The sequence below is a fragment of the Mytilus galloprovincialis genome, chromosome 13, assembly GCF_965363235.1.
Source record: "Mytilus galloprovincialis chromosome 13, xbMytGall1.hap1.1, whole genome shotgun sequence".
Taxonomy (NCBI): domain Eukaryota; kingdom Metazoa; phylum Mollusca; class Bivalvia; order Mytilida; family Mytilidae; genus Mytilus; species Mytilus galloprovincialis.
In genome coordinates this window covers 37,894,532-37,908,554 of record NC_134850.1, presented here as the reverse complement: position 1 = coordinate 37,908,554, position 14,023 = coordinate 37,894,532, and the positions used below count along the sequence as shown (strand labels likewise).

The 14,023-nt window shown below is 33.5% G+C and overlaps 1 protein-coding gene across 1 annotated transcript; it reads left to right on the top strand.

Moving 5' to 3' along the window:
• The first annotated feature begins 5,554 nt into the window (after positions 1–5,554).
• On the top strand, positions 5,555–10,402 carry LOC143057786 (uncharacterized). The gene is made up of 2 exons (XM_076231181.1): positions 5,555–7,259; positions 9,652–10,402. The coding sequence occupies exons 1-2, from the start codon at positions 5,781–5,783 to the stop codon at positions 9,691–9,693; spliced, it is 1,521 nt and encodes a 506-aa protein (XP_076087296.1). The 5' UTR covers positions 5,555–5,780; the 3' UTR covers positions 9,694–10,402.
• Positions 10,403–14,023: the final 3,621 nt, after the last annotated feature.

The following is a 14,023-nucleotide window of genomic DNA, read 5'->3' as shown; positions in this document are numbered from 1 at the left end:
TATAGTCAATTTTTAACCATTTTTCGTAAATCTTAGTAATCTTTTACAAAAATCTTCTCCTCTGAAACTACTGGGCCAAATACTTCCAAACTTTAACTGAATGTTCCTTAGGGTATCTAGTTTGTAAATTGTATCCGAAGTTATGATCTATCAACAAACATGGTCGCCATTGCTAAAAATAGAACATAGGGGTCAAATGCAGTTTTTGGCTTATAACTCAAAAACCAAAGCATTTAGAGCAAATCTGACGTTGGGTAATATTGTTTATCAGGTCAAGATCTATCTGCCCTGAAATTTTCAGATGAATCAGACAACCTGTTGTTGGGTTGCTGCCCCTGAATTGATAATTTTAAGGAAATTTTGCTGTTTTTGTTTATTATCTTGAATATAATTATAGATAGAAATAAACTGTAAACAGCAATAATGTTCAGCAAAGTAAGATCTTCAATTAAGTCAATTTGACCAAAATTGTCAATTGACCCCTTAAGGAGTTATTGCCCTTTAAAGACTTTTTTCACAATTTGTTCATCATGTTGACTTACTTTAAAAAATCTTCTCCTTTGAAACTGCTGTATCAATTTCAGCCAAACTTAGGCTAAATGAGTTTCAGAGTATCTAGTATAAATTTTATATTTTATTTCCTTGTATGTCAAGAAACATAGCTCCTATGGCTAAAATAGAACATAGGAGAAAATTATTATTTTTTTTGGCTTTTGAAGAAGATAGGACGATCCAAAAAACATTTAAATAAATTGAAAAGCCAAATAATCATTGATGAGAGATTTAACCAAAAGAATTAAGGTGAGCGATTAAGGCTCTTGAGAGCCTCTTGTTTTATACTGTAAATTCAGAAATTATTGCGTTCATTTATTATTGCGATTTTGTCATTTTAAATTAAATGCGATTTTAATTATTACGATTTTGAGAAAAAGTCATGCTTAATTCAGTTAAGACATTACAAAATGCGAGTTTTAATTATTGCGTTTACAACTCTGTCGCATTATTCGCAATAATAAAAACCTCGCAATAATTTCTGAATTTACAGTATATGATTCTATAAATAACCACTTTTAATTTTTTCAGGAGGGGATTCAATTTCTGATATGGTGAATGCTATTGGGGGAAGTCTTACCGAAGGAGCATTTAATATTGTTTTACGAAAACTAGGAATTGAGGTGAGTATTAACTAATATATTGAAAACTTTAGTATTGCAGGAATTGAAATTTTTTGTCCAATGAAATAGAAACTCAGTCAATTGGATTAATTATATTATTAAAAGTGTGTACATATGACATATATAGATCAAAACTATATACACAATTTTAATTTTGATTTTAGGATATTTTTACAGACACCATCTGTCAACTATTGGAATCTGGAAAAGGTATGTAATGTTCAGATTTAATGGTAAAAGTTAAACTTAAGGATGTTTGCTGCTCAGTTTCAAAATAAATAACTTTTCATAAAACTAGTATGTATTGATAGGGAATAAATTGAGGAATCAAAAAAGCAAAAAAAAATATGGGGGTCAATGTGCTTGTTTTCGAGATATAAGCCATTGGAATTTTGGCGGGAAAATGATCTCTCTTGACTTTTCATAGCTTTATCATTGACCAGTTAAAGTTCTCAAATACTATTAACCCTTTCAACGCTATACACGACATATGCCGCGATGACATACGCCGTCCGCCACTGCTATTCGCGGCATATGCCGCAATGAAACCGGATTTTTCATAAGGACTCTTAAACCATTCGGTTTTCATTCGGGTCCTCTCTAATTTTTCCTTGTATGAATCGAGGATATACAAGGTCTCATTTGCGCTTGAAATCCCAGCAATTTTTATTGTAAAATCATGCAGTAGAAGGAAAATTGAAGGAAAATAAAAACAAATATTTTGACAAATGCAAATGGCGGAAATCAGAAACGAAGCTGTAAATATGGAAATATTTTAGCATTTCTATGGCGAAACTGACGACGAGGATTAGTTAAAAGGTTTCTTGTTATCTCCATGTGTTTATTACATTCAATTCTTGTGGGAAATATGATTTGATCGATCATTACAAGACGTAGAAAAAGGGGGGAAAACGGAGGTTGACTGAAAATATTGAGGACGGAGCCACTGATTTGTGCCCCAATTACATAATACGTTGTGTATGGTGCAATACGCTACGGAATCGAGCAATTGGTGTCTTCTTTATTATATGGCAGATAAAACAACAAAATAGATGAAGACTAAAAGTAGTTTTTATTCAAAATTCAACACAAATGTAATAAATTACACCTTTTACCTGTTAATTACCTGAAAATGCAGGTAACCTGATAAAAAATTTACTGAAATACTGCCCAACATTACAGTTCATACTCTCCTGAGCATTTTTCATGCAATAACTTTCTCTGTATCTCTTATAATAAAAAAGATACAGCAGTCTGAAAAGGAATATACTGTTCTAATGAATGAACACAAAAAAAATGCAGCAGCAGCAGCCATTTTTCTATTTTTTTGTGTAGCGTTGAAAGGGTTAAAAAATAAATAAAATTTTATAAGAATTTTACAAATGACTTTTAATTATACATGTAAAAGATTTCTAAAAAGAAAAATGGGTGTACTTGGAGATTTTTTTTTAAGGCATTCAAATGGATAAAACCAGAGGATTCCGAAAATCTGACAAAATTCCAAAACATGACAAGCAGACATCCTTAAAGCTTAGACTCAGTGAATTAATGTGTATGTGGAGTTCAACATAAGAAAGTTCAAGGGGCTCATTTGGAAGGGAATTTATAGTAAAAGCTTTCACGTTTTTAATAACTTACAGTCCTATTTTTTAGTTGTTTACATTGATTGTTCAGGTTTCATTAACATTTGTTATAAAGGAGGGAGTTTTCATAACTTTCATTTATTTTTTGGCTGAGTTAAAATTGGACATGATGCCTTTTTCTAGCAATCACTCTGAACCATTAAACCAATGCTTTTAAATTATTTGTTCTGATGACAAAATAGAGGTTATGTTCATGAGTTATTGTCCATGTTTTGAAAATAAGGCAAATATGTGGCAGGTAAAAAAAGTCTGAAAGCTTCTTCAAATACAGAAAACTTGATTGACTATAAATTTGACAGCTTATCTCTTGTACCATAAGTGAAGAACATATGCTTCCTTTCCCTATATTAAGCTGCCAAATTTAGATGGGTTTCTCACACTTGTAGTCAGTCTCCTTTTACTCACGAATATTTGAAGGATCATGATCATCATTAAAAAGAGCAATACCGATTTAAGTATTGTTTATTCTCTGAAAATTGAAAATGAAATTTGGAACAATTATGTACTTTATGTAGGATAAGTGCTTACAGTTTAAAAGTATTAGAAAATCAGACACCTTTTGTTAATATTATTCATTTGTCTGTCGGTTCCCCGCTACTGTATGATAAACTTGTATGGAATATTATCGCTTTTTCATTGCAGGTTGTACCAACACATTACAAATACCAAATTCATTGAGAGACATAACTCAGTGTGAACTAACAGACAGTTGTTCAGGACTCAGTTGCTGTTTAGGATTAAAATTCAAGCTTCCGTTTAATGGAGATGATGTTGCATACAATATTCCTTTTAGATTTAATCTAAGTCCTTGTGATTTTGAAATTGAAATAAGTTTTGGAACATACTACCATAAGATGGTTCTACTTCAGTATGACTGGGGTAAGGGTCTGTTATTACTTAAGGTCAGTAAATGGGCTATGTCACTGATTTTGGTAAAACTTAGGTTGTTAAACTAAAACTGAAATTGAAAAAAAATAATGCGTTCATCTCTTTTATTTACTGAATAATTATTGATTGATCATTGAATTCTTTGACACAAAAGAAGTAAGGTACAGATAATCTGTGTATAAAGTCCTTTGCAGACATCTCATTCTAATTGTTGGACCAATATGTTTTGGTCCAATACTTGTATATAAAATACTATCAAATTTACAAGGCTAAGATTAAGAGGTACTCTAATGATGCAGGGTATGTGAAACAGGATATGAGTTGGAGGTAGTGTCAGTTAACAGTATTACATTGCAACATATGAATAATAATATTTTTCAAACACCTTTAACACACAGAAGCTATAAGATAATCATACAAATATTGACCCCAGTAAAATTTATGGGGACATGTAAAACTTATATTTTGACGTTTCTGATTTCTCATGATATTCATAAAGTAACTTTTTTTAGTACTTGACAGCCTATTGATTTACAGATAGCTTGATAATCACAAGGACTTAAGATTTTTTGTCAAATTATTCATGACTTAATTTTATATTTGATTATAGGTAAAGAAAATAAGTTGGAAATAGGAAATGGGGATACTGCACCTATTACCATTAAGTAAGTATGTTTCAAACAATGTAAAATTACAAGTCGATGTTTTATATATAGCTATGATTTAGAATATATTCATAACAATGATCACAGATTTTATGTGTTATTAAATGGATTTTTTGTTAAAATTTGTTACGAGAAATGTAAAAAATCTAATATAATTTATGATATTTTTTTGTTAATCATTAATGAAAGTGTAGTAATGAAATAAGAATTCGCTTTTACCAGCCAGTATGGTTCAATTTTGTCAAAAATAAGCAGAAAAACATTGATGATGAATAATTCACTTGCAAGTGACTAATTCAACCTCATTGAATCCCCATTCATATGAATTTCAATGTAACCATTAGCTTGAGATGAATAAAGCATGAGTTGTGCATTTAAAGTTATTTAAAAGAAAAAAATGTCAACATTGAAAGTGAAACAAAGGTAAATCATCAATTGACTGATTTGATCAATAAACAATCATTCTTAATTGTGGAATAAAAGCTTTTTATTAGTCTCATTGAAGTATATGCCTTAGAATGTTGTATATCAATCAACAACAAAAAATGAGAGCCGTGGTGTAGTGGTAAGTGCATCGGACTACTAACACAAAGGTTCCTGGTTTGATTCCTGGTCCGGGATGAAAATTTCAGGAACTGAATTTTCGGCTCTCCCTTGACACCATTTGCGAGTATGGTCTTGAGGAAACGATGATAGTCCGTCGAAAGGGGATGATAAATGGCTGACCCGTGTTAAGAGAGAGCCATATCCAAGCATGTAAAAGACACCCTTGGAGATGTCAAAAATGAGCAGGCTATTGCTGCTTTGTAGCAGCACTCACACCCACAAAGTGGAAAGGGATTGATACAAGTTGCAAAACTTGTTTCCCAATCCACTATAAATTAAATATGTTTAAACAAAAAAAACTTGAATTACACTCTTCTTTTATTGTATCTTTATAGAAAACTATAAGAAAACTTGCAGCCTTCTTTCAATATCTGTATTTCTTATCAATATATTTAAAGATACAAAATAGATAAGCTTGATGAAGGAAAAGGATTTGTAATAGATCTGAGGATAGATATCTGCCTTCCAATGGATAATGATGTGTTTTGTATCCCAGAAAATGGCCTTCCTCTTTTAAACCAGCACGAAATTCCAATCTGCTCCAGAACTGTCACAGGCACAGGTAGTTTCATTTCATTCATTTTCTACTTACCACCTGAGAAATATACATACGGATATTACTTTCCTTACCAGTCCAGACTTCGCAATTAAAATAAAACATCTAGATGACGGAGATACTTCCAACCGGAACTACGTCACCTACATGCTTTACTCTACCTGTACCCCAGTTTTATTTTTTGCGCCGAAGAGTTCAGACGTTAAAAAATATTTTCAAAGTTATTTAATTATATAAGTTTAAGATAATGAGAAGTGAAGGCTCGGATGCCTATGTCGAGGAAGACACTTCTTCTGTGTTAGAGGATAATTCTATGGCCTCCGACAAAGTCACTTCCGCTCCCGGGAAGAAAGGTAAGAAACGTACTTCTTCTCGTAGCAAGAAAGACAATTTATCAGACTTAGAAAGTCGTATGATAGCAAGAATTGAACAACAGGACAAGCAAGTCAATTCTATGAATGATAAAATGGGTAAATTATTAGATTTACTTCAAGACAAGCGTACTGACACCGGAAATGAAGTTCCAAGGTCAGAACATGAGTATCAAAATACGGTCACAGTCCAGGCATTTAGTGCTGCTCGCAGACCTCTTATCCCGTTGAATAGTGCTATTAATGAGCACCAAAATAGCGGTGATGATATTGACACACTATCTGTTCGAATTTCGAATTCGGAACGTCAAAATAGTGGCTTTTTATTCAGTGCAGAGGGCTCTGAGAATTCTAGAAATTCTGATCATGAAGATGTCAATACTTGTGACAGTAGATCAGTGTTAGTTAAATCTGGTGAACATGACAGGTTCCAGAAATATTTAGGTAACAGAAATGAGAAATCTTGTGAAACAGAGAAGCAAGATAATTCTGTGAGTCATACACTAGGTGACAAGTTTGGTCTAGATGCTTATACTTCGTTAAAGACTGAGAAAACAGGTTTAGTGTTAGAACAAAACCAAATTGATGTTTTACGTGGTTCTTGGAGATCAGAGACTCCTCACAAAATCACTAGTTATAAGGAAAATTATAGACTAAGTTTCCCAATAGATACAAGTTGTCAAGAATACTTTAATGTACCGACAATGGACAATACAGTAGAAAGTTTACTGATGAAAAGATATGGGCCAAAGGCTGCTTTTGGCAGAGTCCCAAGTTTATTTACTAAGAACTTAAAGTCACTTGAAAGGTTAGCTTATCAGGGTCAAGTTGCGGCCCGCATGGGATTGATCACGACTTGTTATTTGCAACAAGCAAGTGGAAATTTATTGGATAATTTAACATCTGATTCGCCAAATTTAGATAGTGCAATTCAGAATGTAAGAGACATTTTTGCTTTGTCAACCAAAAGTTTAGATCAGACGGCGAGAACTGGAGCTTTTCACCACATGATACGTCGTCGTGCTACCATGTATGATACAGGTCTAAATGAACTTAGAGACTATGCTAATACAATTGTGACTTTACCATTAACAGCAGATGGTATATTTGGTTCACAGTTTGATACCAAGATGAAAGAGAAAACTGACAGAAATAAACAATTAGCTGAAGTTTTACCTGATAATAGAAGAGTTACACTTGGTTCACAGTTGGGTAAAAGAAAACCAACGGCTACAGTTACTTCAGAGTCAACATTTGTAAAAAAGCCTAAATTTGACAGTAACTTTAAGATACCAAAGAAGAACTTTGGGGAGTTCAAGTCATCTGGTAAACAGACACAAGCTACCAAACCATGGGTAAGTTCTTTCTCTAATGTGAAGAAAAAGTATAGTTCCTGACGCCAAAAATCTAATGTTGTTGCCTCAGATACCAGTGGGAGGGAGGTTAAAACATTTTATTCAGGAATGGGAATCAATAACAGACGATCAATGGGTACTGAAAACTTTACAAGAGGGTTTGAAATTAGAATTTCAAGAAACTCCTCACTTGACAGGTATAAAACACACTTCTGTCAATGCGAGGAATCTACCTATTATTTTAGCAGAGGTAGAAGATTTAATAGAAAAAAATGCAATAGAGATTGTACCTCAAGCAGAGATACATCAAGGTTTTTACAGTACACTTTTTCTGGTTCCCAAGAAAACAGGCGATTTAAGACCTGTGATAAACTTGAAACCTCTCAACCAGTATCTGAGGAAGCAACATTTCAAAATGGACACTTTAACAAAAGTCTTGAATCTAGTAAAGCCCCAAGACTGGGCGTTGTCTCTCGATCTGAAAGATGCATATCTCCATATTCCAGTTCACAAAACACACAGAAAATTTCTACGTTTTTGCATACAAGGCAAATGTTACCAATTTGTAGCTCTGTGTTTCGGTCCTTCTCAAGCACCTCGAGTGTTCACAAAAATAGTTACTGTAGTAGCAGCTCATCTGAGAATCCAAAACATACGCATAGCAACTTATTTGGACGATTGGTTGCTAGTGAATGCTCAAGAGAAAATGCTAATTTCAGACAGAGAGAAAACACTCAATCTTCTGATAAATTTGGGATTTATAGTAAATCTTCAAAAATCTTCTCTTATCCCATCACAAGAGATCACTTACATAGGGGCATTATTCAATTTCAAGAAGGAGATAGTTTCTCCAACTATGGAAAGAATTTTAAAGTTAGAAATGTTAGTGATAAGCATAATGAAGGGACACAATACAGCAAGAGATTATCTAATGTTGTTGGGTTTGATAGCGTCTTGCATAGAATTGATCCCCAATGCACGCCTTTATATGAGGCCTATCCAATTACATCTACTTCATTTCTGGAAACCATCCACCAGAGATCTTACTTATCAAATTCCATTTACTCAACACCTAAAAGATCATTTGAATTGGTGGTTGGACAGAGCAAACACTACCAAGGGCAAATCATTACACCAGTGGTCGGCAACCCTCACAATAACAACAGATGCTTCAAAGACAGGGTTTGGGGGTCACATGAACAATCAGATTTTTCAAGGTTTTTGGTCGGTTCAAGAACAGAAACAACACATAAATCTCTTGGAATTGGAAGCTGTAATTCGAACAGTACAACATTTCCTACCACAATTGCAAAATCAAAATGTGCTACTCAAATGCGACAACACAACAGTCGTTCAATATGTAAACAAACAGGGGGGCACCAAGTCCATACACCTTTGTTACAAGACGTGGTGTCTAATGAGAATGGCTATTCAGAACAATCTGACATTCAGAGCAGCTCACATAGCGGGGAAGTTAAACGTTCTTGCAGATCATCTGTCTCGATACAAAATACAACCCACAGAGTGGACACTGAACAATCAGATAGTTCAATCAGTGTTTGCAATGTGGGGAGAACCAACAATAGATTTGTTTGCCTCAGTACACAATCACAAGAGACCAGTGTTTTGTGCTTGGATACCTCATCCCAGTGCTCTAGCAGTAGACGCTCTGTCGATATCATGGGAAAAAATGTGGGCATATGCATTTCCACCAATATGTCTAATTCCAAAAGTACTAAAACACATGAGTCAATTCAATTGTCGACTAATTCTGATAGCTCCAATGTGGCCAAGAAGACATTGGTACACAGAGCTTCTTCAAAAATCAGTAGCAAGTCCAATAAAACTACCAATAAGGCAAAATCTTCTTTATCAACCAAAAACAAACATTTACCATCCAAATCCCGAAGTGTTCACGCTAACAGCCTGGCTGCTCTCCACAAAAATTTCAGAAATAAGGGATTTTCAAGAGAAACTAGAAAGCTTCTCAGAGCATCATGGAGATCTGGCACACAGCAAGACTATGCTTGTAAATTCAAAAGATTTCATAGTTGGTGTAGTGAACGGGAAAAAGATCCCTATGCAGCTACTTTAGCAGAATGTGCAGATTTTTTATCTCATTTGTACACTTCAGGTTTACAATACCGTACTATAGCAGGTTATAGGTCAATGTTATCGTCATTGCTATCTCCAATAGATAATGTTCCAATTGGGCAACATCCCTATATTATTAGACTACTTAGAGGGGTTTTCAATTCTAGACCGCCTAAAGTAAATTTAGTCCCAGAATGGGATTTACAAAAAGTGTTGGACATGTTGCAAAAGTCTCCTTTTGAACCTTTATTGAAAGCTGATATTAAATGCTTAACTTATAAAGTGGTTTTTCTTACAGCAATCACAACGTACAGGAGGTGCTCAGACTTACAAGCATTGAGGATAGGAGAGGGGTTTGTGAATGTTCAGAAGAAAGGACTTGTTTTCTTGAGACCAGGTTTATCAAAACAAGATAGACCAAATCATTATGGAACAAAAATTTTTGTGCCTTACTTTGAACACAATAAAAAATTGGATCCTAAAAGAGCCATTGCGATTTATTTGAAACGTACAGAAGAAACAAGGAAAGATGAAGGAAAACTTTTCTTGTCAACGGTTAAACCATTCAAACCGGTTACATCGCAAACAATTTCTAGATGGTTAGTGAATACCATAAAAATGGCATATGAAAATACAGATTTTAAAGTTAAAGCTCACAGTACGAGAGCAATTGGACCTTCATGGGCCTTATTTAATGGGGCTAGTATGAAGAGTATTTTAGAGTCCGCTGACTGGTCTACTGATACAACTTTCATCAAGTTTTATTTGAGAAATGTAGATGTTAAGGTTTTATCCTGATGTGTATATAACAGATTGTTTTTAAAATCATCAAAAAGACTGATATATTTTTAACTGTAATGTGCAGTTCGAAAAAAAAAAAAAAAAAAAAGATAAAAAGACTAAAGAAAAGAAGAAAAAAATAAAGACATTGTAAATATTGTATAGTGTACAGAAGAATGTTTTTAAAAATGAACAAGTGGTATAAAGTAAAGATTATGCCCAGGATGAAGAGACGCAGAGCCATAGAAAATTACCCTACCACCAGAGAGGTAAGGCTTTGTAATCTATCTGTATGTATATTTCTCAGGTGGTAAGTAGAAAATGAATGAAATGAAATTCTAAATTTGTTTTCAAATTCAGATTTTATGAATGAAGTTTTCTACTTACCACCTGATAATTACCCACCCAACCTCCCCACGTAATTTTCTATAGTAGTAATAAGGTTACTGAAAAAATAGAAAAAAACAAAACTGGGGTACAGGTAGAGTAAAGCATGTAGGTGACGTAGTACCGGTTGGAAGTATCTCCGTCATCTAGATGTTTTATTTTAATTGCGAAGTCTGGACTGGTAAGGAAAGTAATATCCGTATGTATATTTCTCAGGTGGTAAGTAGAAAACTTCATTCATAAAATCTGAATTTGAAAACAAATTTAGAATTTTAACATTAAGACAACTTGACTATTATTTAGAAGGATAAATTGTTAAATGTTGAACTACTAAAAATAGTAATAGAGAAACTTTTGAAAATTTAGAATAAAATATAAATTATGTTTATCACTTATAAATTCCTTTTTTTATGATTTAGTTTTTGCATGCATACAGTGAAATAATATTCTGATTTCAAAGGTTTCTGTAAAGTTTAAAAGTTAATTGTTACATGAATATTATGTTATGCTGTGTAATATTAGCTTGGAAAAATATCAAACAATTATTATCTATTTATGAGATTGTTTATTTTATTAGAAAAAATCTGATATTCACTGAGCCTAATGTTCAATATAAGTTTGTTTTTTTAACAAACAACACAAAATATTTATCATAGCAAAAAGAAAAAAAAACCCAATCAAACTGACTGAGTGTAGTTTTGTGACTGAAGGGCCTGGTTGAAAAGCACTGAAAGAATTTTTAGTGCTACATGACTTTACACACCACTTTCTCCCATCCCCCCAAAAAACAAATGAAATTTCAGCATGAAAAAGAGTGAAATTGAAAGAGGATGCAAAGTTTAAAAAAAATGATACATTTGTTTATTTGTTATAGGTCACTTAAGGAAATGAGTTATATAACTTGAAGCTAAGTGTACTTTGTACATACGTACTATATGCTTATGATAATACTTTATATATTTATTAGATTTCTCTGTCAAGGATTGGTTAGATGAAGTGAACCTAGATATTAGCCAAGAATTGAAAGATGTTGCTGTAATATTCATCCTTGACCAGTTACATCTAACTGATTTCTTCAGTGGTCCTAAGTGTGATGTTGAAAGATATCCTTATTCACCAAGTATTCAGGGATGGAACAGTGGTAAGTTATATAACCTGTGAGTGAAAATTTCATTTGTTTGTATGGCCATTTGAATGACCCAAAAATTCATTTTAAAAAGAAATAATTCTTATATTATTTGCATTGTAGGGAATACGTTGATATGACTGGTCAAGAGGACTTCCGGTAGTTAATCTTGATGTGGTTTATTTTTCGGTAGACAACATTGACCGAACTTCTTTTCATAACCAATGTAAACAAGATGGCGGCGTTAATAACGCCGACATTAACAAAATTTATTTTCACTATGCATTAATCGTTAAATAAAATAATACACTAAAAAATATTCGTTTGAATGATAACAAGAATTTTTATGCCCAACCTACGATAGTAGAGGGGCATTATGTTTTCTGGTCTGTGACTCTGTTCGTCCGTGCGTCCGTTGGTCCGTCTGTGCGTCCGTTCGTCCGTCTGTGCGTCCGTTCGCTACAGGTTAAAGTTTTTGGTCAAGGTAGTTTTTGAAGAAGTTGAAGTCTAATCAACTTGAAACTTAGTACACATGTTCCCTATGATATGATCTTTCTAATTTTAATTCCAAATTAAAGTTTTGACCCCAATTTCACGGTCCACTGAACATAGAAAATGATAGTGCGAGTGGGGCATCCGTGTACTTGGGACACATTCTTGTTGCAATTTATTTTTTATCAGGTAGCAAATTTCATTGAGTACATATTTATGCGTTAACCAACAAATATATTCATGTGCCAGGCCTATTGAAGACATAAATATACAAATTACGTGTGATAGAGGTAACGAGTGTGGAAAAAATATATTCCCTATCTTTCAATTTTAAAGAATTATAAGGATTAAACGCCTTTTTAAAGGAATTTATTGGTGTATAAGCTGGACCAAGTCACTCACAAACATATCATAAAAGTCCTTCAGGCTTTTATTTGTTTGTGAGTGAATTGGTCTAGTTTATACACCAATAAATTTCTTTAAAAAGGCATTTAATTCTATAATGATACAATGCATATATAAAGTCAGATATTCATTTCAAAATTTTATTTTTATACCCCCGCTTTAAAAAAGGGGGGGTATACTGTTTTACCTCTGTCTGTCCGTCCGTCCGTCCATCAGTCCGTCAGTCCGTCCATCAGTCCATCAGTCCGTCAGTCAGTCCGTCCCATGAAACTTTCGTCACATTTTTCTCAGGAACTACACATCCACCCTTTCTGTAATTTGGTATCAACATTTATATATGTCAGCCATACCGTGTGATGCGTTTTCAGATTCATCACTTGACAACTTCCTGTTTACCGAACACTTGTCTGATTTTACACATGATAGCCAAGTTGAAAATTTTCGTCACATTTTTCTCAGGAACTACAATACAAGGATTTCTGAAATTTGGTTTCAGGATTTATATAAGTCAGCTATACCGTGTGATGCGTTTTCAGATTCATCACTCGACAACTTCCTGTTTACCGAACACTTGTATGATTTTACACATGATAGCCAAGTTGAAAATTTTCGTCACATTTTTCTCAGGAACTACAATACAAGGATTTCTGAAATTTGGTTTCAGGATTTTTATAAGTCAGCTATACCGTGTGATGTGTTTTCAGATTCATCACTCGACAACTTCCTGTTTACCGAACACTTGCATATTTTTACACTATTAATATTATCCACTTGCGGCGGGGGTATCATCAGTGAGCAGTAGCTCGCAGTTTCACTTGTTATTTTTTAGAATGTCCATTAAGCATGTTTAATCGTCCAGATTTGGGAAACCAAATAGCATGCCACGTAACAGAATCATGCACTGGAATTGATTGTTGTGCCAATATCCCTTCCTTTGGACTGACAGTTAGACCATTCTTTGAGTTGGATCCTTGTGACTACAAGATATCATATGGAATCAATACAGAAAATTTTACTAAATCGCTGTTAAACTATGAATGGGGTACGTCATATGTCTAATAAAGATTTAAATGTATCTTTCAAGTATTATAAAACTAGTTGTATAAGTCCTTATGTCAGAATGAAACTTGAAAACCAGACGAACCTAGGATGAAGAAATTTTGTTAAAATTACCTTCTTATTTTGTTTATAGAAAATAGCTAGAATGTAATTCAGCAATTTATACACAATGCAAGCTGTCAGGATTGTTTTCCATCCATGACAAGAAATATTTTTCTGGTAGTATTTTATAAATGCAGGAGAGATGAGTTTGAAACAGGCAGTTGCTTTTTGGGATTTGGGACCAGTTTCAGGAAGATAACTGACCTTCATAACTTTTAAAATCAATTGGTCAGACAAACTTGGTCACTATAACCATATGTAATTCTTTAAGATAGTTTAATCTAATCTTGTATTTTTGAGTCGGAATATTCTAATTGAA

Bases quoted from the DNA above. Each gene is read 5' to 3' on its own strand.
- LOC143057786 (XM_076231181.1), top strand. From the start codon at position 5,781: ATGAGAAGTGAAGGCTCGGATGCCTATGTCGAGGAAGACACTTCTTCT. The intron at 7,260-9,651 runs GTAAGTTCTTTC...TTTTTCTTACAG, and splicing joins CACAAGCTACCAAACCATGG to CAATCACAACGTACAGGAGG.